Genomic DNA, 21,064 nt, shown 5'->3' on the forward strand with positions numbered 1-21,064 from the left:
AAAAAAAAAAAACATTACTTCAGAAATTAATTTGCAGCGTTTTCTAAAAAAACATAATTAATCTAATATAATGTTCTTATTTTTTGTATTTAATTTGAAACTAGATCTTTCTTGAAATAATTCCTTTTATAGAAATTGTTTTTCTTGATATTTTATCAAATTATTTAAAGTAATAATAATTTTGATTTAAATTAATTATTATTATTTTATTTATTCTAGTTATATTTGTAAGAATTTAGTAATAATTTACCACATATTTAAATTTAAAATTTATGAAACACAGATTTATTTATTTATTTTAATTGCAAATAGCAGATGATTTTTTCTTAAACAGCCAAATTGAATTTCATCGGGACCTTTCTACAATCGGCCATGTCTCACTGTCCATTGTCTTTACCAATTCCCCTCGGATTTTCCGCTACATGGAATGGCGTAAAGAACTGGTTCAATAATCACTCGTACTTGCAGGGGGAGCGTCGTTTTCTTGCGGTCCCTTTCAACAAGAAAATCAATTCATTTCCACCAGAAGTCTTGAAAGCTATAAATCTGAACCAGCATTGGCTACAAGTTCGCCACAACTCCCAAATGCACACCAGCCACTGATATTACAGGTTCTAAGCCCTCAGAATGGCGAGTCCCACTTGCCGGGATCTTCCCCTTATTGTTCCGTTTACAAGAGTTTTACAGTTTACTTAACAGTCTCAATCCTCTAGTATCTGGAACGTTGTAGTAGAATTTTCTCTCTTCTCGATGATTTCCTTTGCCGGCGGCATTTCGCCGTCGCTCAAGACGGAGATTTATAACCTTCCCGCTAATTGGACTTTTGTCCCTCTGAGGAGAGCATTTCAACATAGTAAGATTCATTGCTTACTTTTTTCCTTTTTCCGTTTTTCTCTGTGTTTCTATTTGAGGGTTGAGAACACTACATGCTGAATTGTTTGAGTTTGGCTTTGTACTTGGAGGAAGCGAATGTGTAATGAATAGGCGAAGCTTTGCTTTTAGGGGAATTGTGGCTTCTGGAGTTTCAGTTACGGGCTCTTCTGCGGTTATTCAACCTGCTCAAGGTCAGAGTCTTGATCTCTTTTGTGGGTTGTGCCAGTTAATGATTTAAAACTGGCCTTCTATGTGTTGGCTTACTAATTGCAGCTCGGCTAAGTTTATCTTTATTGTTCTTTTAAAGGTATTGAAAGATTACCTTTCAAACCAGAAGGTTATAACTTCTGGACATGGCGGGGTCACAAGATACATTATGTTGTACAAGGAGAAGGTCCTCCAATAGTTCTCATTCATGGGTTTGGTGCTTCTGTATTTCATTGGAGGTTTGATTTATTTGCTTTTTCTGTTTGCAATTTTCTCTTGAATCGTTATACTTCAATGAGTGAGTTGGAAACAAATTTAGGCTCTTTAACGTAATAGCTAAGTTTTTGGTATTAGATCTTAAGTTCAAATTCTGTATCTTTTTGTTACTATTTCATACTAATAATCAATGTATTGGGACTCTCAATTATGATTAATATATGGTTCATATGTTACTTAGGTCTGTGTTAAAAAACAAATTGGATCAAAGAACTTAAACTTCTGAGTCTTGTGGCGATTCATCCGTATCTTTATTTTCTGTATCAATTGAGTGATTCCATAGCCATTTTTTTTCCTTCTAATTGTAGGTATAACATACCAGAGCTGGCTAAAAAGTACAAGGTATATGCTTTAGACTTGCTGGGATTTGGGTGGAGTGATAAAGCATTAATTGAGTATGATGCCATGGTATGGAGGGACCAAGTTGTGGATTTTATGAAGGAAATAGTGAAACAGCCCGCAGTGTTAGTCGGGAACAGGTAATAATCTCGACGAAGTATACTGTATAAATGTCGTATGAAAATGTATTAAGTGTAAATGGACTTATGCGATGATTTAAATGTTTCTGTTTAGACTTTGCTTTATAAAATGATGCGTACTCTAAATTATTATCACCACAATTTGATTTTTATGTATAACTATTTAGCATTTCAATTGTCTTTTGATATCGAATTGCAATCTGATTGTTGCTTGTCCACATTCGCATTTTTTTCTTTGATCAAACTAAGCATTTTCGTCCTTCGACATAGAATTCATTGTCTGCACGTCTTTTAAGATTTGAAAGTATAGGCGGCTACTTCAAATTTGAAAGATGTCATGGGAAAATAACATTCTACTTCTTTGTTATCTATATACAACTTTTAGGAAGATCTTCTTTGGGTTTAGTTTCATTCTCTTTGTTCAATTGGTTCCGCGTTGTTCCTTTTTCACTCCTTTATGGAGTTTGTATTCTTGAACATTAGTCTATTTTCATTATTCAATGAAAAGTTTCGCATCTGTTGTATATATATGTATATATGTATACATGCGTGCAATTTTTTCAAGATGGCACCTTAAGGTATTTTAGTTGTCGTTTCAATGTTCAAATTGCATGTTTCAAAGTTTGCTACCAATTTTTCGAATATAAATATATATGTTCCAAGTCTGCTTCAATTCATGTCTCAATTCTAATGATTCTTGGTCTAACTAACAAGCCTCATTTTGCGAGTCTTAACTTATTGTGTAAGACCATATTTCGGTATAGAACGATCCATGATTATAAAAGGTGAAAGTTTGTCCATGTCAGTTGCCAATAAGTATGGTGGAGCTGGACGACAGTTTTAATTAAAACTAATTCTGGATGTTGCATTCAAATTGATTCTGATTTATGGTTCTTTGGTAGCCTTGGAGGATTTACCGCCTTGGTTTCAGCAGCAGGATTGGCGGAGCAAGTCCGTGGAGTTGTATTACTAAACTCTGCCGGGCAGTTTGGAGATGCTAATAAGTTGATAGATGAACCAGAAGAAACAAGCTTCAAGAAGTTCATTCTAAAGCCACTGAAAGATTTTTTCCAGAGGATCTTTCTTGGAGTTCTTTTCTGGCAAACTAAGCAACCAGCTAGAATTGTTTCCGTTTTGAAGAGTGTAAGTGGCTGTCTAAGCTGTTTGTTTTGAGGCATTGTTGTTTGTTAGACTATTTCAGGTCATGTTCAGCATTCCTTAATAACTTGTAAAGGTAAAACTAACATCATACCGAAAACTATTAATTGTGTCTCCAATATATTAGTATAAGCATTTAAGGCTGGCTTCCTGGTATCTATCCGTTACGTGTGCCCGAATGTCTTTGATTCATCTTTGTTATCCTTACAGGTATACATAAACTCTGAAAATGTGGACGACTATCTGGTAGAGTCTATATCGAGGCCAGCAGCCGACCCAAATGCAGGAGAAGTTTACTACAGGTATGTGTTTCTGTCTAGCAACATCTTTCTTCACCACACATCAGTGTAGTTTGTTCAAAAGAATGGCCTGCATAACTCAGAACTCAAAAAGTTTATCAATACATATCTACCATCATTTCATTTGGAAAAGACGAACTGTTCGAATCTATCAACTTAAGCTTTTGGAACCCGTAGTAATTTAATACGAACGAACGAAGCAACCTACTTGGATCAGTCGACGATTGTCTGAAAAAACTCATGTCCCTTATGGTGCAGATTGATGACAAGATTCATGTTCAATCAAAGCAAGTATACTCTAAACAGTGTACTGAGTGAGCTGAGGTGCCCTCTGTTGTTACTGTGGGGCGACTTAGATCCATGGGTTGGTCCTGCTAAGGCCAACAGAATCAAAGAAGTGTATCCCAACACAACTCTTGTAAATTTGAAAGCAGGGCATTGCCCACATGATGAAGTTCCAGAGCTTGTCAATTCAGCTTTAATGGATTGGCTATCAACCTTACAACAACCCCAACCCTCTGTTCCTTTACTGTAAAAATCTCTCTAATTTTTTGTGTACCATTTGTATTCATACTTCACTCTGAGATTTCTTTATACATCTCAGTTGGCTCATGTCTGAAACTTAGAATCATGATGTATTTTAGAATGGTAAAAAAAAGGCTTTTACTTTTACTTGTTGAGAGATTGAAGTAAGTTTGTAAAATCTTGGTTTCTCTCTTCTCTAGGGAGATAGAAACAATGATATATACGAAGAGGAGGAAAAATAAAGAGAATAAAGCATATCAATATTATATATAAATTTTTGAAGTGTAGAGTAAAAACTTAAATCAATTCGTCACTAATAATTTTCATTTTCATCAAAAATATATTTATTTTTTTGTGTTTGACATTAATAAATTTTTTAAAAGTTTAAAAGTATTTTTTAAATAAAATACAAAATTTAACCATATTTTATATAATTTAGCCATAAATAAATAAATAAATGTGCCTTCGACTCGCTGGCTTTTTCCATCCGCTTGGTTGCATCGGAGCTTTCACCGATCGGAAGCCATCTCCGAGAGTAAAGCGACATGGGTGCTTCGGAATCCTCACTCTCAAGCTCTCAGAAAGCGGTATTGCTTAGTTTTTGCATAATCTCTTTGCATTGCTCACTTATTTCCCATCTTAATATGTTCTGTTACGACTGAAGCGGCCAGCTGATGTAATCTCCACCGTCTCGGAGCGGTCAGAAGCTGTTGACCCCATATTAGAGAGGCTCAAATCCCTTAAAATCGTAAGTTCAATTATGAAAGTTCTTCAATTTCCCTTTTTGTATGACAGCTAGGGATTCGTTACACCTCACTTCTGTGAATTGTCAAACTTGCATCTGGATTTAGAATTTCATTTGGTTTATTTCGTATTGTAGACAACACCGATATTGCAATCACCCCCTACGGAAGGTAGCCTGACAGATATCTTAGTAAGGAAACCGCCCTCTTCTTCAAATGCTGGTAGGATTCTTAGGATTGAACTTATTGTTTGTTTAGTTTCCTTCTTGGATTAAAATTGGTTCTGTTGGGTAATTTCGTTTTAAACCACGCTTTGTGCTGCCCTAGCCAGCGGTATAACATAAGGCTCAGAAGGGAGGTACAGGAGAAACACGGTTAAGTATTTCAAGCATAACCGCTTAAATTATTGTGATAATCAGTCTCTACACTACCGGCTATAACATTTACCTTTGGCTAAATAGTAATTGGTGATTATGAACTTGGTTGTTTCTGAACGGGTAAGAATAATAAGCATACACCGGTTACCATAGAATTGTGTAAGCGTCAGTATCACTTCCAGTTCCGCTGTTATAATAATAACTCAAGAATCTCTGTTCAACCTGCCAGTACTCTGTTCCTCAATATATTGATCACTTATGAAGCATAGTGTCACATGGTCAAAACTAAACACCCTTGTAACACATAGACCCTTTAAGTTGACCAATGCGTCCATGTCTTATTTGGTTGGACACTTGTTAAGAACAATATACACATGCCAAAAACTAGTTGAACAAATTGAATGCATGTTTTGAACAGTTGTTAAGCAAAATAAACGTATGAACATTCTGGAAGCGAAAGACATATTAGTGTATAAGCATTATTCACTTCAAATCTCTCTTTCATTAAGATATGAGAAGATTTAGAAAGTGGATAAGTTGGTTTAAATCTATCTTGAATATTTGTTTCATGAAACATTTCTTCGTAAATGCACAAGCATTAAAAAGAAAAAACCATTTTTTAGCATGAGAATTAAAATGTGTAAAAAGAATATATGTATATTTTAAAAATGTATATCATAATGTACATATCCTTATTATGTTCATGTTCTAGATTTTTTTTATTTTAAATTAATGTGTCACTGTGTTTGTGTCTTATTTGTGTAAGTGCTTATTAGCTGATCAGTATCTACCCTTGGGATGCATGGATTGGTAATGAGGTCTCTAGATGTAGACGAACATTTGAACTAAAAGCTTTTGGAAAATATGTTCATTTTCTATATTGGGGTTGGTAAACTAATTTGGAAAAGAAGAGTGTACCACTTACTTCTGTAACTTTTAACTGTTTGTACAATATTGATCATGCAGCCTTAATCCAAGTTGGGAAAACGTTCATATTTTATCCAAGTATGAGCCTGCAATCATTTGTTAATTTTTTAGTTTAAGTAAATGAAAAAAAAATATATATAGTTTAGGTAAATGAAGAAACCATTTTGCTAATTTAGGCTTCTTTCCAGTGTTATGGTTTTCGTCATTGTAGCATGGATGTTGAGATTATTGAGTCTATTGCCTAGTTTGCTCTCTTTATCATATTGTAACCTTTTCTGTGTCATGTTATGCCATTGCAATATTTTTGCAAAGGATGCTGCGTGACTGTTCTATTCTTTCTCAATGCAATGTAGTTACCGTGAATCCCCAAGTGCTTTTGGAGCTCTTCTCAGTGTACCGTAATTGGCAGGATGAACGGGTCCAAAAGATCAACAAGAATCAGGTTTGTTCTGTTAAAAAATATTTTGATTTTTTATGGTGAATGCAAATGCTTGTGAGTTATTACATCATTCAGTTCCTTTTATTTCTGTCTACGAAAGATGCCGCTGTTGTGGTTTTATGTTTTTTCTGCTTTAGATTTTATCTAGAGCTCCCTTTAACAAGTAGAATATACTGCCCTCATGATAGAGTTTAAAGGGGCTATGGTTTCCATATTCTTTTTTTATTTCTTTACATGAGTGTGGAGATTTGAACTTGAACTTTTGACCTTTAGATTTAGGATACAATGCCTTAATTAGTCGAGCTATGCTCAGTTTGATAACGTTTTTAATAAATATTTCAGTATCCTCATCAGCTTTTGCCTGTCAAGGGATTCTTTTTTGCCTTGGTCAAAAGGAAAAAAAGGAAGTTGGTTCTTAAGTCGCTAATTTCTTGTACTTATCTTTCTCTTTCAATATCTCATCCTGCTCATGGTAGGACTATGCCCTATCCTATTTAGGTGATTTCGGGGGTTAAAATTCTTAAGGTCACTTTTAGCTGGTTATTCAGGGGCAAGTCAATTCTGGATTTATTCAGACGAGGTTTGCTACCATGTCTCTCCAACGTTGGTAGTGTTTTTTTATTTATTATTATTATTTTTCGTCTAGCCTCTTAGGACTTAGCATCATCTATATATATTAATGAGAAATGAGAAACCAACTTTTCATTGAGAAAACGGAAAGAAAAAATAGTCCAACAAAAGGAACTCCGATAAAAACTACAAAAAAAAGTCCAATCCATCAAAATATGACCCAGCCGACAATTATAAAAACCCATAGTGATAGAAGCCCACAAAGAAGATTAGCATCATATTTTTTGTTTTTTTTTTTGTTATCTTGGTCTATTTGGATACGTATTTCAATTAGCATTATCTGTAATGTTATAGATCTGAAGTGCAATGATTTTTTGGCCTTGACGTCGGTAGAGTTCCCTTTTTCTGGGAGAAAGGGATGAGTTTCTGTAAAATGGTCGTATTAGCTTCAGTATGGAGTACTTGGTTGGACTACAACAGGAATTTTTTTATGATAGATCTGGGATATTTTTGAGATGCGTATTGGAAGTCTGAACCTCTTTGAATCAATTCTAAGATTTCTATATGAATTTTCGAAGTTTTGAATTTTGATGGTATAAATGTTGGGGCCCTGGGGGGCTTACATGTCAATGGGATGGTTGCAGGTATTTATTTCTCTAAAGGGGGACCTTTCTGATGCTTTTGCACCGCTTCCTTTCAGTCACATCTAGTACCTCCATTTTCACATTCCTAGATGAAAGTTTTGGTTTACCATTTACAATTTTTTTTTTTTAAAGAAAAAGAATAAATCTAAACTCTGATGTAATACTTTCTTTTTACTTAATTCTTTTATATTGAAGGCAAGGATGGAAAATCTTTTGGGTTTTGAAAATTAAGCCTATTAATATTTACTTCCATCTAAATTTTCTTGTTTTGTAATCTAACAATTTGAAATTTGATTAAAAGGTTTTCTTGAAAAAAAAAAACATGAAACTCATTGTAACCAATTGGTTATCAAATAGGATTTAATAAACTATTGGAATTTCCACTTACAACTTTTTGTATTGATATTACGGTACTTCACCTGATCAGAAAACCCTATTGTTCTTTAGTATTTATCACACTTGGAATGTTGTTGCAGCCTTAGTGTAGGGTTCTTCCAGTAGAAGAATAGGAAAGATTGTTGTCCATGGAACTTAATTTGGTGATAATTATTGTAGGAAGATATCGAAAACAAGATTGAAGTCACAGATGCTTTGGCTGTTAAACTTCTTCAACGCTTAAATTTTTCGGTTTCTGCAGTGAAAACAGCTTCCGAACATCTATCCGAAGGTACCGATACACATAGTTTTTCTTCCTCTCTTTCTCTGTTTCCTTCCTTTTCTTTTTCTTCTCAACAGATGGGTTTGTGAATGCTTGTGTTTTGCGAACTAAATGTACTGGTTGTACTATTGTCTGTCTTTGGATATGTGTAGTTCACGCACTGAAAGTGGAAATTGGTGAGCTTAAGGGAAGATTGACAGAAGTTATTAGTAATTGCGATGCAATATGCAAAAGAATTTCTTCAGAAGGACCAGAGTCTCTTCGGTTATCTATCAAGCCATTTGTTGTTGCCACCACCGACTCGGGGTCGTCCTGTAATTCATCTTCTCAGCAAGTAGATTTGAATACAAATCCACATCCCCAAGAACCCAAATTAGGTTGATTCTTTATTGGAACATTTTGCAATCTTAGAAAACAAAGATTTCAAAGCAAAAGATGGTAAATGTGCCAATTCTTGAAAAACATTGGATGGATATCAATCCCATGTTGTGTCTATATAGTGACTTCATTTTTCAACATTCATCCAGTCTGAAAAACTAAACTCAAACTGAAACACAAACAATCGTCTACGGAGAGATAGGCAGCTTGTCAAATTTGTTGTTTACAGCAAATTTCAGCTGTTAAAATGCTGTCCTACAGGCTTACATCAGTGTTCCAAAATCTAGGACGGTTGACCGTAGTGGCCCTTTGAAAGGAGTGGGCGCCCACTAAAAGATGTTTCCTCCTTCGGCCCTTTCAACCCCTGAGAATTATCCACCGACGGAGCGTTTGCCCTTTACTCGTTAAGATCCATCTTCCAGAACCTGAACACACCATGTGACCCATTTCATTGAAGCACATTGATTGAAGATGCCATTGTCGGTGCTTCAAAAACCTCTGATAGGCCTGACTTTTGAAGTTTTTTAATGTGAGTTTCAGTTATATTATATATGAGAATGTCTGAAACTCCACTTTTTAAAAAGGAAAATGCAATTAGGAATTCAAGATTCAAGAGGTGCACCCAGAAGAAAACATAGCTAGTGAAGTGTGTTCATTAATAATATTTTTGGTAAACAAATGTTGAGTTAAGAACAATAACTGATTGTGAAAGAACATTAAAGAGCATAAATAACACAAAAGAAAACAGATTTTGAATTCTGCAAATCAAACGAAACTATATTTCTCTATTCGAGAAGGATTGGCATTTGAAGCACATTGCGATCGGGAAAATTGCAGCATACAGTAGTTGGGGTCGGCTCTATCTGATCTGCTCTGATTAAGGTTGCTGCTGCGCATCCATGTAGCCAGCATCGACCAAAACCTTCTCTCGCTTGGCCATTTCAACGTCTTCATCCACCATCATCTTCACCAGCTTCTCAAATCCGACCTTTGGTTTCCATCCCAACACCTTCTTTGCCTTGCTTGCATCCCCTTTCAGATTGTCGACCTCCGTCGGCCGGAAGTATCTCTTGTCGATCACTACATGGTCCTTCCAATTCAATCCGACGTACCCAAATGCCACCTCCAAGAACTCTTCCACCGTGTGTGATTCCTCCGTCGCAACCACATAATCGTCGGGTTGGTCTTGCTGTAGCATCATCCACATGGCTTCCACGTAATCCCCTGCAAAACCCCAATCCCTTGAAGCCTGCAGATTCCCCAAGAACAACTTGCTCTGAAGCCCAATCTTGATGCGCCCAACAGCCCGTGTGATCTTTCTCGTCACAAAATTCTCTCCCCTCCGCGGCGATTCGTGGTTGAATAGTATCCCATTGCAAGCGAAGATCCCGTACGCCTCGCGGTAATTCACCGTATACCAATGCGCAGCGCATTTCGCTGCGGCGTAAGGAGATCGAGGATGAAATGGAGTCGTCTCCAACTGAGGCGGCGGCGTGGACCCGAACATTTCAGACGATCCCGCTTGATAGTATCGAATGTGACTCCGGCCAGTGGCAGCGATATGAGATCGAACCGCCTCAAGCAAACGGAGGGCACCAGTGGCGACAACGTCAGCGGTATAATCCGGAATTTCAAAAGAAACAGCAACGTGCGATTGAGCAGCGAGGTTATAGACCTCATCGGGAAGGATAGTATCGAGCCATCGGCGAAGAGAGGAGGCGTCAGTGAGGTCAGCGTAGTGAAGCTTCATTCGCGCCTTGTGAACATTGTGAGGATCGATATAGATGTGGTTGATTCTCTGAGTATTGAAGTTAGAAGATCGCCGGATCAATCCATGGACTTCGTAGCCCTTGTCGAGAAGGAACTCAGTCAGATAGGAACCATCCTGGCCAGTAATGCCGGTAATTAAGGCCGTCCGGCGCTTCTCCGTCGGGGCAGTGCCCTCGACATTGGTATTGGAGGCGGATCTGGTACCGTCGGCGATGGATGCCATTGCGAATCAATCCGATTGATTAGTCGGACCTGAGAGTGAAAAGAAAAAAAAAGACGAGGAAAGCGAGAGAAGGAGGGGGGGAAAGGGGGAGCTCGCCTCTAATGGCCGTGTTGGAGAAGGGTTTGAATCTTGTCTCGGCGAGTTGCACGCGTTTCTTGCTTTACACAGCTGGGTTAGCCAATCAAAATGTGCCACCTCATCGTCTATGTTAGGGCATGTAATGTAAAATGGGGAAAATCAAATTTGCACTGAGAATGAAATTTTTCTTTGACGGTGTAATTGGATTCAATACAGTTCAACTCGATATTTGTTCTCAATTATGGTCTAATATCAAGATTGAGAATCATAACTGGGTATCAACATAATTAATATTCGTAATTTGGTATCAAGATGAGAGAAACCTAAAACATATTCTAAATATGAGATAGAGAATTATGGTCTAATATCAAGATTGAGAATCATGACTCCGTATCAACATAATTAATATTCATAATTTGGTATCAAGATGAGAGAAACCAAAAACATATTCCAAATATGAGATAGAGAAATTTAACCTTTCACCAAGAAGAGATAGTATCGGTCAAAGGATGTAAGAACTAGAAGAGATAGTATCGGTCAAAGAATGACGAAGGATGTAAGAACTAGAAGAGATAGTATTGGTCGAAAGATGTAAGAACTAGAAGAGATAGTATCGATCAAAGGATGTAAGAACTAGAAGAGATAGCATCGGTCAAAGGATGTAAGAACTAGAAGAGATAGCATCGGTCAAAGGATGTAAGAACTAGAAGAGATAGCATCGGTCAAAGGATGTCCGTGCCCATTATCATATTACACTAAATAAGTCATAACTTGTATGGAGTCAATAGTCAAACACCAAACTAAAAATAAAATTTTTTAAAATTTAAAAATCAATTACACACAATTACAGTTGGGAATCAAAGTTCTACATTAGCTCAAAAAAGAAAAGAAAAGCATGAAAACATGTCTTCATGAAATGACTAAATTCTATATTGACTTTTTTAGTGATTTTATGAAGACATGAATTAATGATAAATACATATGTTCTTGACATGCAACTAAATACAAAAGTTATAAAATTCAAATTATGCCTTCTTTTCAAACTTCTGTACATTTTAAAAGCTCAAGAACCCTAAGACGCTAACTTCACATTTGGTCACAAAATCTGCTTGGCCCCAAATAAAACTTCGTTTTTTAAAACCTAAAACTTAATAAACCATGAAAAAGTAATAAAAAGAAAGTTTCCAAAAGAATAACGTTTCAGAAAAATTCCCATTTCCTACCCAATAATCCTAGGAGGTTGAGCAGACAAATGAGGCGTAATAAAAGACGCAAACAATTCAAATCACAACCACTTGAACGCAAATATCTGTCACGTTTACAGAGCCAAAAATTCAATGGCATAAAAGCATCGAACTTCAAGAAAATTCTTAGGTCACTGAAACAGAGTAGCTATAGCCAAATCACAACATGAATTGTCCTGTACTATCAAGAGCATAGCAACAAATTCGTGTCGCCTGGAGTAGAACCAAATCCTTCTCGAATAACTTCAGCCAAATAGATTAAATGCTTCAATAAGGAGGATTTATGAGAGAATTTAAGCAGTCCGCTTGATGATGTGAACTCCACTGTCAGTGTCCACAATGTCGCTTACCTCTCCAACCTTGAGGGCAAATGTTGCTTCTTCAAAAGGCTTCTGCATCTGGCCACGCCCAAAAGGACCTGCAATAACGTCAGTGTGTTGCTCATTTAGACGCATTCTACATTGTGCTAATCCACACAAAAACAATTGCTAGAATAAAATATCAGCTTGCTTACGAACAAAATATCATAACATATCCTTGTGATCCTAGAAAATGTCCAAATGTACCTGCTATTGAACTACCGAACACAATTACTCTCTGGGATTTTACTAATCGGGCTTGGAAGGAGAGTACACAACTACAAATTTCTAGCAAGAGACAACCAGGGGTGGAGCAGAAAGAGGAGGGCTGGGTTCATTTTAGATTTAAAAAGTTGTATACAAAGTTCGATTTATAATTTTTCTCTCAAATTTTCTCTACATGTTTAGAATTGGAAATTTATTTCATATAATGAAAAGTTGGAAGCTAAGAGTTCGCCTCTCCCCATGAAAAATTATGGCTCCATCTACACTAACGAAGTATACATTTCAGTGGGGGAAAAGAGAACTGCAATCCTAGATAGAACCAATTTTACCAGAAAGGGTTGTTCAAATTTTGTTGTTTTAATTCTTTTGATGTGTGGGTCTGATTATACCAGATTATAGTGAAATATTACTAACAAGTAAAACTATTGCTACATCTCCACCTCTCCCTTTGATTTCCAAAGCTAAGTTCCTAGATCTCATGGAATTATTAAATCTAAAGTATTTACTGGAGCAAAAAAGTCTCCACACCAGCAGGTAGAAATTTTCTTGATAGCGACACTTTCAAAGTGTTGATGTTCTCACTTTTTACCAATATATGAGAGGCTCTAAACGGATATTCCGATTGAATGGTTGATTTAACCATTTAGCTAAAATCAAGTACTGAGTAAGTAATCCTTTCATCGGTTTTCAAGTAAAATGGTCAAACATAAATGGTTATATTCATCACGGTATCACACAACTTCATCGCAAAGTCCAAAAGTAATCACGACCTTGTGATAATTGTTTGAGCATTATCATTATAGTTTTTTCATAAAGTGAAATTCAACTTAGAAATTGAGGTATAACAAAGTTCCTCAATCATAGACCACAATTCAACAAATTATGTTTGGTATCCGAGAGCGGCAGGGAATAATCATACACGATAGTATCCTGTACTATTTCAATTCAAACCAAAACAAGAAGAATTCCAAATCTTACACGAAGCAAATAAGTAAATACAATAGACACACATCTCCAATTGAATCCAAGCGATACATAGATATCCTCCCTGTAAATAAAATTCATTGAACTAAAACCTAAATCTAATATCTCGAACTAGCAATACCGCAATCCAAACACTAAGATCCCTCACGGTTAAGTCTAGGGTTCCAGGTTCAATTCATGATAAAGTGAATCCTATCTAATTCCGGACTGAAAACTACACAAATCCGACCAGAAATGGCAAACAAAAAGAAACAATTACTCTACGTAATGGCCAGAAAAATCAAGATAATAAAGATATGAGATCAGTATGCGGACCTAGATCGCCGCCACGCTTGGCAGAGCTGCAGTCAGAGATGCGAGAGGCAACGTCCTCAAACTTGGACTTGCCGGAAATGATGTCGTCTCGAATAACAGTAAGCTGAGAGACGGCGCTGTCGCGAGTGGTGTTCTTGATAATTCGGCCTTCCGGATCCTTCCACGAAGCAGGCCGTCGAGAACCTTGGTGCTTTATGAGTATGTGCGATGCCCTAACCTGACCTGCGGCCGCCGAAGAGGACATCTTGTTCTTCTTGCTGCTGCTACGCTTTTCCTTCGCAGATCGATCTGCAGAGGAGATCGAAGAAGCCGATTTCTTCCGCTTGCGATCGGAATCTATCTTGGCAGCCGGTGATAGAAACGGTGGCGCGGCCCTCGCTTTTTCCTTTCACTTAGATTGGTGCAGACAGTGGCGAGCTCTTGGCACGAGAGAGTCGAGAATATATATATTATTAGATAGTTCCAGAAAAGCGGAGAGGCTTTTCCACTGCGGATCGTTACAGCTAGTGATCCAATCTCTACCGTCCGTTCCAGTGCTTGGGAAATATCTAGCCCTTTCAGTAATTAATATTTATTATGATAGAGGCACGCATAATAAAAAGAAAAAGAAAGTCGTACAATATTCTGTGTGTTGGCGGGGTTATTGGTCCCTTAAAATGGGTGGATCATGAGATCCTACCTTGATGTTACAAAAGCTTGGAAATCTTTCCTTAACCATTTTAAAATTGTAAGACTCATACGTACATAACGAGCTAAAATGAACAATATCCGCTACATTAAACTTGTTGAAAGGTTATGTGACGCTCGAGTAAAAAAAAATATATGAATGAACTAACATTACATTCGAATAAGAACGAAGGGTATGATAATTGAAAAATGCTTAGAAGAATTAAGTTACAACTTCTATTAATAAGATATACTTTCCTTCCCGAATATGATTCCATGCCAACATACTTGCTAAGCCTCGTATCCATTGTAGTTCTCAGATTAGTAGGCAACGGTTCTCCGATATAGTTTGAACGGAGTTGGAGGCGTGTGAGGGGTCCCTTTGTATAAACAAAATTACTAATTTAAAGACCTACGAATCTTACAAACCTATAATCTTAGGATTTCAAATAAGCAAATTTGTAATTTATTTAAGAAAACAAATTCTATAAAAACATTTCTGCTTAGTTTGTTGTTTCCCAGGAGGAGTCATCGAACGGCTGTGTAACGTCGATAACAAAAGATTGGGACTATAATTCAACGGTTGGATGTAGATAGGATGGATGCCAGCTAAGGAAGAAAAAAGAAATATTAATAAATTAAGAAGAAGCTATGGGTAAATAATGTACTGACTCACACAGACACACGTGCCATTAAAGTGCGGCTTTTGGAGAAGTCTGAGCCTTAATTAATAACAACTTTCTCATTTTACAAATATGATAAATAATTTAGACATAGTTTTATTATTATTATTATTATTTTACTTAAAACATTTATTTATAAATATGTAAAAAGAAACTAGTTTTTGGTTGTTGTATAGATTTTTGAAGAAGCATGTTGAAGCCTTAAAAATCAATTAAGCAATTAATCAAAGCACACTCCAACCACCCAACTAAGGTTTCAAGTAACAAATAAAAATACAAAAAAAGAAAAAAATCCTACCATTTTAAAATTTTGAAATAGTAAAAATACTTTAATTTTTTTTTTTAAAAAAAAAGCAATAGAAAATAAAATTTTATGGATAATGAAAAATACGTAATAAAAAGTTATAATTGAAATTTATTATTTAAAAAAAAAAAAAAAAAAAAAAAGAGGAAGAATTGATCGAGAAATTGGCTGGATCCATTTAAGGTCGAGAAGGCTGGGCCATGTTTTCTGATTGAAGCTCTTAGCCTCTGGTGGTGGTGGTCAAGCACTCGTTTGCTTCGCTGTTCGAGTCTCACCCACTTCTTCAGCCTCTTCTTTGCTCCAATTGTTCACTTCCCGATGGCGATGGTTGAGGTTTCTGTTATGACGTCGAGCACGGGATCTGAGATTTTGATGTAGCCGAATTTGTGATGCTTGTTTGACGATTTTTCATGCCTGGACGTGTTTCTCCGAATCGATCTATGTTCTTCTTCTGATCTGGAGGTTCTTGCTTTCTCAACGAGTCTCTGCATCCTTTTTCAGGGGGCATTGTGGACGGGCTGCTCTGAGTTTGAGCTATTTTGTGTTTTCGATCTGCCTGATCTCTGAACAGGTTGGTTTCTCCTTCGAAATTTTTAGCAGCATTTTCGTATCGTTAGGTTTTTTATGGAGTCAATGATAGCCGGCGTGTGAGATTTCCGAATCTGTATTCTTTGGGGATTGAAAGATTCCCGGATCCCTACTTAGGTTTTGTGACCTAGCCTGGAATTCTTAGTCGACGTCTACGAGACGTCCTGTTTTTGTCTGGAAATGGAGGAAAAAGTTCATTTGAAGGAGATAAGGATTTGTAAATTTTTCTTTTTGCGGTTGCCAAGAGGGGATTGTGATCTGCCCTTGTCCATATCACATGCTTGACCAAATTAATGTTGAAATAGCCGTATCAATTTGTATCTATGGACCCTTTTAATTGGAGTAAGCGTCGATGTTGCAAGTTAAGTTCGTTGAATAAGCAGTATGAATGGCTGCACTAGTTAAATAAATAGTTGGAACGTTAGGCTATGAAAACACACATTTTGGGCTTTTTCCACTTTTTGAGACTGCCATCTATCCTTTTATTGTTTGCTTCGTCATTCAACTTTCTCCACTATGTGTTTGAATCAGGTTGGTCGGTAGCAGATTTGATTTTGACACAAAGGGTGCTTGCTTATGCTGGAGAAAGATGTCGCTTAAAAGTTTTGTTAGAGAGCTGCGAGAGATGAAAGATGGAATTGGGAGCATTTCTAAACGAGGAGAAGAAGGGAGCAGGCACTGGCGAAACCGAACAATGTCGCATATTGCACCTGATCAAGTACCTTCTTCATCGGAGTTAATTCAGCAAGGTCGATGGGCAAATCTGCCCCCAGAATTACTTTTAGACATCATCCGGAGAGTGGAACAGAGTGAAACTTCATGGCCTGCTCGATCTGTAGTTGTTTCTTGTGCTTCAGTTTGTAGGTCTTGGAGGGCCATTACAAAGGAGATTATCAGAACTCCCGAGCAGTGTGGAAGGCTCACATTTCCAATCTCATTAAAGCAGGTATTGGGTTTTTATCCCTTTTCCCTTCTTTTTGGCTGAATCCTTTCCTATTCTGATTCTCTCTGATTTCCTTTTTACAATCAAAGCCTGGCCCTCGGGAGTCTCCATTTCAGTTCTTTATCAAAAGGGATAGAGCAACTTCGACCTACCTCCTGTACTTTGGCATGGTTCCCTGTAAGTCATGTTTTTAGTTTTTTCACTATTTAATATATTATCATTTGTGAATTTGAAGGAATAACCGCGGACTTGTCCAACAGTTTCAAATAACCGAGATTATATGTAAAGATGGCAGGGTAGTTGCACTCATCATGCTTTTAGGAATCCATTTTTCATTATTGGCAATCCTATACGATTTTGGCCTGTTATTTCTTTATTTACCTTGGCAATCTCCTCTTTAAACTGCTATAAATGGATGAAAGTGGGCTATTAGTTTGGATGAATTTTTTAACTATGTCCCTTGTTAATTTAGTCGTTAAGTCCTAGAAAGAAAGTCTCACTTGATGTACCACTTCTTGACTCAGTCGAAATAAGTTTATGTACAGTTATGGAATATAAATACTTGTTCTTGACTCATGATAAACATTGAATTGACAGCGGAGGTCAAAAAGGACAAATTGTTGTTAGCAGCCAAAAGGGTCAGAAGAGCAGCCGGTACTGACTTTATCATATCTTTGGCAGCTGATGATTTTTCTCGAGCGAGTAGTACCTATGTTGGTAAATTAAGGTGAGCCTTAATAGACTTTAGTTTTTTAATCTTCGCACTCTTCTCATGATAATTTACTTTACAAACATTTGTCAGGTCTAATTTCCTGGGTACAAAGTTCTCAATTTACGATAGCCAACCTCCTTGTGACCCTGCAGCTCAGCAAAATAGTCGATCAAGCCGTAGATTTCGCTCTAAGCAAGTCTCTCCTAGAGTACCTGCATTTAATTACTGTGTAGGTACAATTTCTTATGAACTTAACGTTCTTCGCACTAGAGGTCCTCGGAGGATGCAGTGCATCATGCAAACCATTCCAGTCTCTTCAATTCAGGAGGGAGGCACTGCCCCAACACCAACATCATTCACATACTCTATCGATGACCACCTTTCTACCATGTCGGATTCTATGAGAAAGGGTTCAGCCAAGGACTTTAGCCCAAAGACCCTATCAGAACCAGCAGTTCAAGATTTGGATGAATCCTTGGTGCTTAAAAACAAGGCGCCGAGATGGCACGAGCAGCTGCAGTGCTGGTGTCTAAATTTCAGGGGACGTGTGACCGTGGCATCTGTTAAGAACTTCCAACTTGTTGCAGCCGTCGATCAATCGCACAATGTTTCAGTGGAAGAGCAAGAGAAGGTAATTCTCCAGTTCGGAAAAATTGGAAAAGATAGCTTCACCATGGATTACCACTATCCGCTCTCTGCATTCCAAGCTTTTGCTATCTGCTTGAGCAGCTTCGACACCAAGCCAGCCTGCGAATGACATCCCATCGTGAATAGCAGTCATCATCAGAAGGTAAGATAAGGAAATGCTTGAGCTTGTTGGGAAGAAGTACACAAGCAGCATTATTGACAGCTGAGAAGATGGCTATGCGATTGATATTGTCACTGAGAGTTGTGAATCGGAGGTTTGACCTGTATTTGTATCATCTCCTTGGCTCTAATGCGCATATATTATCATAAATGTCAATCTGTTGTTTTATCTATGTAGATTTCTTCATGGGTACTTCCTCGCATGATGAGACATTCTGCTTGGAAATGGTTTTAACTTTATTCCATGGTTGATTGGGCCTCTGTCCTTATGTTCTGCTCTTGTATCGGGAGTCAAAGATGTGTGGGGTTGACTTCTAGCCACTGTGGCGTTAGCTTACGTCGGGTTGGTAAAGTTCTTCATTTTCAATTTGATAATAGGTAGGGTATGGAGATTCAAACTTAGTTGTAGTTTTTCGAGCGACAATGGCACTGAATGAAACTCTTCCAGAATGAAAATCAGGGGCTGAATTAGATAGATAGTTAGGAAAGTTCAACTAGGTCATTCAGACTGTATAACTAAACTAACAATAAAAATAAACATATATAATCAAGTGTTTTATATTATTATTTAGTTAAAAACAAGGGGTAGCGACATCAATCACCCATCTTGAGAGGAAAATAGAGTTATCCTAGTGCAAGTTAACAAATTTATTTTTGTAGCCAAACTTAATTTTGATTATGATGTGAATAAAGAAATTCCTTATAATTTATGCACACATTTCTCAACTATTGGAGAAACTTTGGCTAACGTTCATAACCAAATGATTATAATTTGGATGAATGACCAAGAGGTTGAGTTTCCTGTGCTTGAGGCCATGAAATACCCGAGCGATATGATATTCAAGTTCTAAATAATTTTGTTAAGATTAGCTGAGTTCGTAACGTTGGAGCAACATATCCAAACATTTGGAAATGTTATAAAAGATGAGCTAGAGATCAATAGTTTTAAATACAAGCTAGAGTGTGTAATTTTAAAAGGGCTTTTGAATCCCTAGATTTGACTGAAAATAAATCCCTACTTCTATTAAAGAGCCTCCTAAATTGGAATTGAAATCTTTTTTCTACCCATGTAAAGTGCGTGCATAATATTAGCTAAAAGGAATGTGTAAGAATTCAATAGATATAATCCAAAACACCGTGAAATTTGAATCTGAGAACTTGAGATCAAAAAAAAAACTAATGCCCAATAGGCTTGAAGACCAAGAAGCTTACATAAAAACCACACACAGCAATCATTCTGGGTAAAAGAATTACTTCCACTATTAAGTAGCTAAAGTAGATTTATATACATAACTAACCAAACTGTTAACACTTCTAATTTGAACAAGCCGTTGCAAAGAGGATGGGAAGTAGCCGGAAAATAGCCTTCCTTCTCGTCTACAGGGAGACGAGAAATTTCTTCAAAAGTATTTCTTGTTTATATGCATCAAGACTTCCAATCACTTCATAAATCAGTAACGAAATATGAAACTGTTCTAAAAGAGCGAAAAACAGCTAATGTACACACATGCACAAGCAACTATGATTGTCAAACCCTTCGACTTATAAACACAGAAAACTATTCACACGTCAATGGAAATTTGATTCCTTGGTGTGTACACATGAACAGAAGCATCAAGGACCAAGACTCGAGGAACAGCACATACCTACCTAGCCCAAAAGATCCTCATACTTCTGAATGATAATATTACTTGCTGATCAGAACAAATAAATGTCCCATGTTGCAAAGACACTCCAAGTCTCTAATCAATAGACACGTTAAAAACAGATATAGCATTTCTACTAGATATTCTCTGATATCTAAACAGATACACTTTCTAGAGTTGCAGTATCTGGGAAATGGTTTGCAGAAGAAGAAAAATTAAAATGAACTACAAACTGATAAGATAGCTCCAAACTTGGCAGAAGGTCAGGCTATCAACTGAAAGTTTGATGTTTATCACAGGAAGGACGACAAGAAATAAGATCGGCAGGCATATGGAGTCAACTCAAGGATTCAAACTTAACATATTATGAGATGGCGGACTATCCTTACTTGGGATTCCTAAGAACAATGATGACAGAGTCTCCTCTCAGAAACATCTTACTGATGAATCTGTCCTTGTTAATAGGTTGAGCCTTTTTCTTGCCCTTCCCAGTTTTTGGTACCTAGACATTGTAATTATACATGAGATACGTAACTCACCAGTCTACAATACTAAGCAAGGAAAAGAGTAAGCACACATCAAGAAAACAAACCTCAGTCCACATCTCTCTAACATTTTCCAGAACCATATTACAATGGCGATCGAAGGCCCTTACACGTCCCAAAAGCTTCTTATTGTTGCGACAATTTATGAGTACCTGTCGAGGGGGTCCAAAACATGAGGGTTTTTACCTAAACAGTTCACCTGCGAATTACAAGGCACAACTCTTTAACACACACAAACAAAGCATACCTGTGTGTTATTTTTAACACTCATCATGAGAACTGAAAGTGGACCAGTGTTAAATTCCTCTTCTTCATTCTTGTTAGTCTGCAAAGGATTCGAAGTAAGTACTTCCTAATGACGTTCTAGTAGCACTTCAGTAAAGATCTTGCAGTCTAACCCCCCCCCCCCCCCCCCCCCC

General features: G+C 37.1%; 6 protein-coding genes across 8 annotated transcripts in view; 3 read left to right on the forward strand and 3 right to left on the reverse strand.

Moving 5' to 3' along the window:
* The first annotated feature begins 397 nt into the window (after positions 1-397).
* Positions 398-3,923, forward strand: LOC111446991 (pheophytinase, chloroplastic-like). The gene is made up of 7 exons (XM_023085944.1): positions 398-853; positions 963-1,064; positions 1,181-1,319; positions 1,665-1,835; positions 2,738-2,978; positions 3,204-3,295; positions 3,551-3,923. Exons 1-7 carry the CDS (start codon positions 751-753, stop codon positions 3,825-3,827), a joined length of 1,125 nt encoding a protein of 374 aa, XP_022941712.1. The 5' UTR covers positions 398-750; the 3' UTR covers positions 3,828-3,923.
* A 355-nt stretch (positions 3,924-4,278) lies between these two features.
* On the forward strand, positions 4,279-8,693 carry LOC111447685. The gene is made up of 6 exons (XM_023086970.1): positions 4,279-4,404; positions 4,482-4,565; positions 4,698-4,782; positions 6,218-6,306; positions 8,073-8,184; positions 8,328-8,693. The coding sequence occupies exons 1-6, from the start codon at positions 4,363-4,365 to the stop codon at positions 8,555-8,557; spliced, it is 642 nt and encodes a 213-aa protein (XP_022942738.1). The 5' UTR covers positions 4,279-4,362; the 3' UTR covers positions 8,558-8,693.
* A 477-nt stretch (positions 8,694-9,170) lies between these two features.
* On the reverse strand, positions 9,171-10,674 carry LOC111447684 (GDP-mannose 4,6 dehydratase 1-like). The gene has a single exon (XM_023086969.1). It carries the CDS (start codon positions 10,544-10,546, stop codon positions 9,431-9,433), a length of 1,116 nt encoding a protein of 371 aa, XP_022942737.1. The 5' UTR covers positions 10,547-10,674; the 3' UTR covers positions 9,171-9,430.
* Positions 10,675-11,887: 1,213 nt separating this feature from the next.
* On the reverse strand, positions 11,888-14,196 carry LOC111447892 (peptidyl-prolyl cis-trans isomerase Pin1). The gene is made up of 2 exons (XM_023087268.1): positions 13,752-14,196; positions 11,888-12,286 (listed from the first exon to the last, which is right to left on the reverse strand). The coding sequence occupies exons 1-2, from the start codon at positions 13,993-13,995 to the stop codon at positions 12,162-12,164; spliced, it is 369 nt and encodes a 122-aa protein (XP_022943036.1). The 5' UTR covers positions 13,996-14,196; the 3' UTR covers positions 11,888-12,161.
* Positions 14,197-15,553: 1,357 nt separating this feature from the next.
* LOC111447637 (tubby-like F-box protein 5) lies at positions 15,554-18,734 on the forward strand. 3 transcript variants are annotated; one of them, XR_002711303.1, is made up of 6 exons: positions 15,554-15,975; positions 16,524-16,938; positions 17,025-17,112; positions 17,533-17,662; positions 17,738-18,549; positions 18,633-18,734. XR_002711303.1 is itself a non-coding variant. In XM_023086901.1 (5 exons), the coding sequence occupies exons 2-5, from the start codon at positions 16,582-16,584 to the stop codon at positions 18,402-18,404; spliced, it is 1,242 nt and encodes a 413-aa protein (XP_022942669.1). In that variant the 5' UTR covers positions 15,554-15,975; positions 16,524-16,581; the 3' UTR covers positions 18,405-18,715. The 3 variants fall into 3 exon arrangements, 1 of the variants encoding a protein (XP_022942669.1); XR_002711302.1 differs by having other exon boundaries at positions 17,738-18,497; positions 18,530-18,715; XM_023086901.1 differs by having other exon boundaries at positions 17,738-18,715.
* A 1,245-nt stretch (positions 18,735-19,979) lies between these two features.
* The window catches only part of LOC111447757 (small nuclear ribonucleoprotein Sm D2-like), a 3,884-nt gene continuing 2,799 nt past the window's right edge, over positions 19,980-21,064 (reverse strand). The window contains exons 4-6 of the mRNA XM_023087082.1: positions 20,893-20,970; positions 20,693-20,797; positions 19,980-20,602 (exon numbers count right to left, since the gene is read on the reverse strand). Coding sequence (XP_022942850.1) covers positions 20,486-20,602; positions 20,693-20,797; positions 20,893-20,970 — 300 coding nt within the window. The 3' untranslated portion in view covers positions 19,980-20,485. The remainder of the gene's footprint in view (positions 20,603-20,692; positions 20,798-20,892; positions 20,971-21,064) is intronic.

The sequence above is a fragment of the Cucurbita moschata genome, unplaced genomic scaffold (genome assembly GCF_002738365.1).
Source record: "Cucurbita moschata cultivar Rifu unplaced genomic scaffold, Cmos_1.0 Cmo_Scf00009, whole genome shotgun sequence".
Lineage (NCBI taxonomy): Eukaryota > Viridiplantae > Streptophyta > Magnoliopsida > Cucurbitales > Cucurbitaceae > Cucurbita > Cucurbita moschata.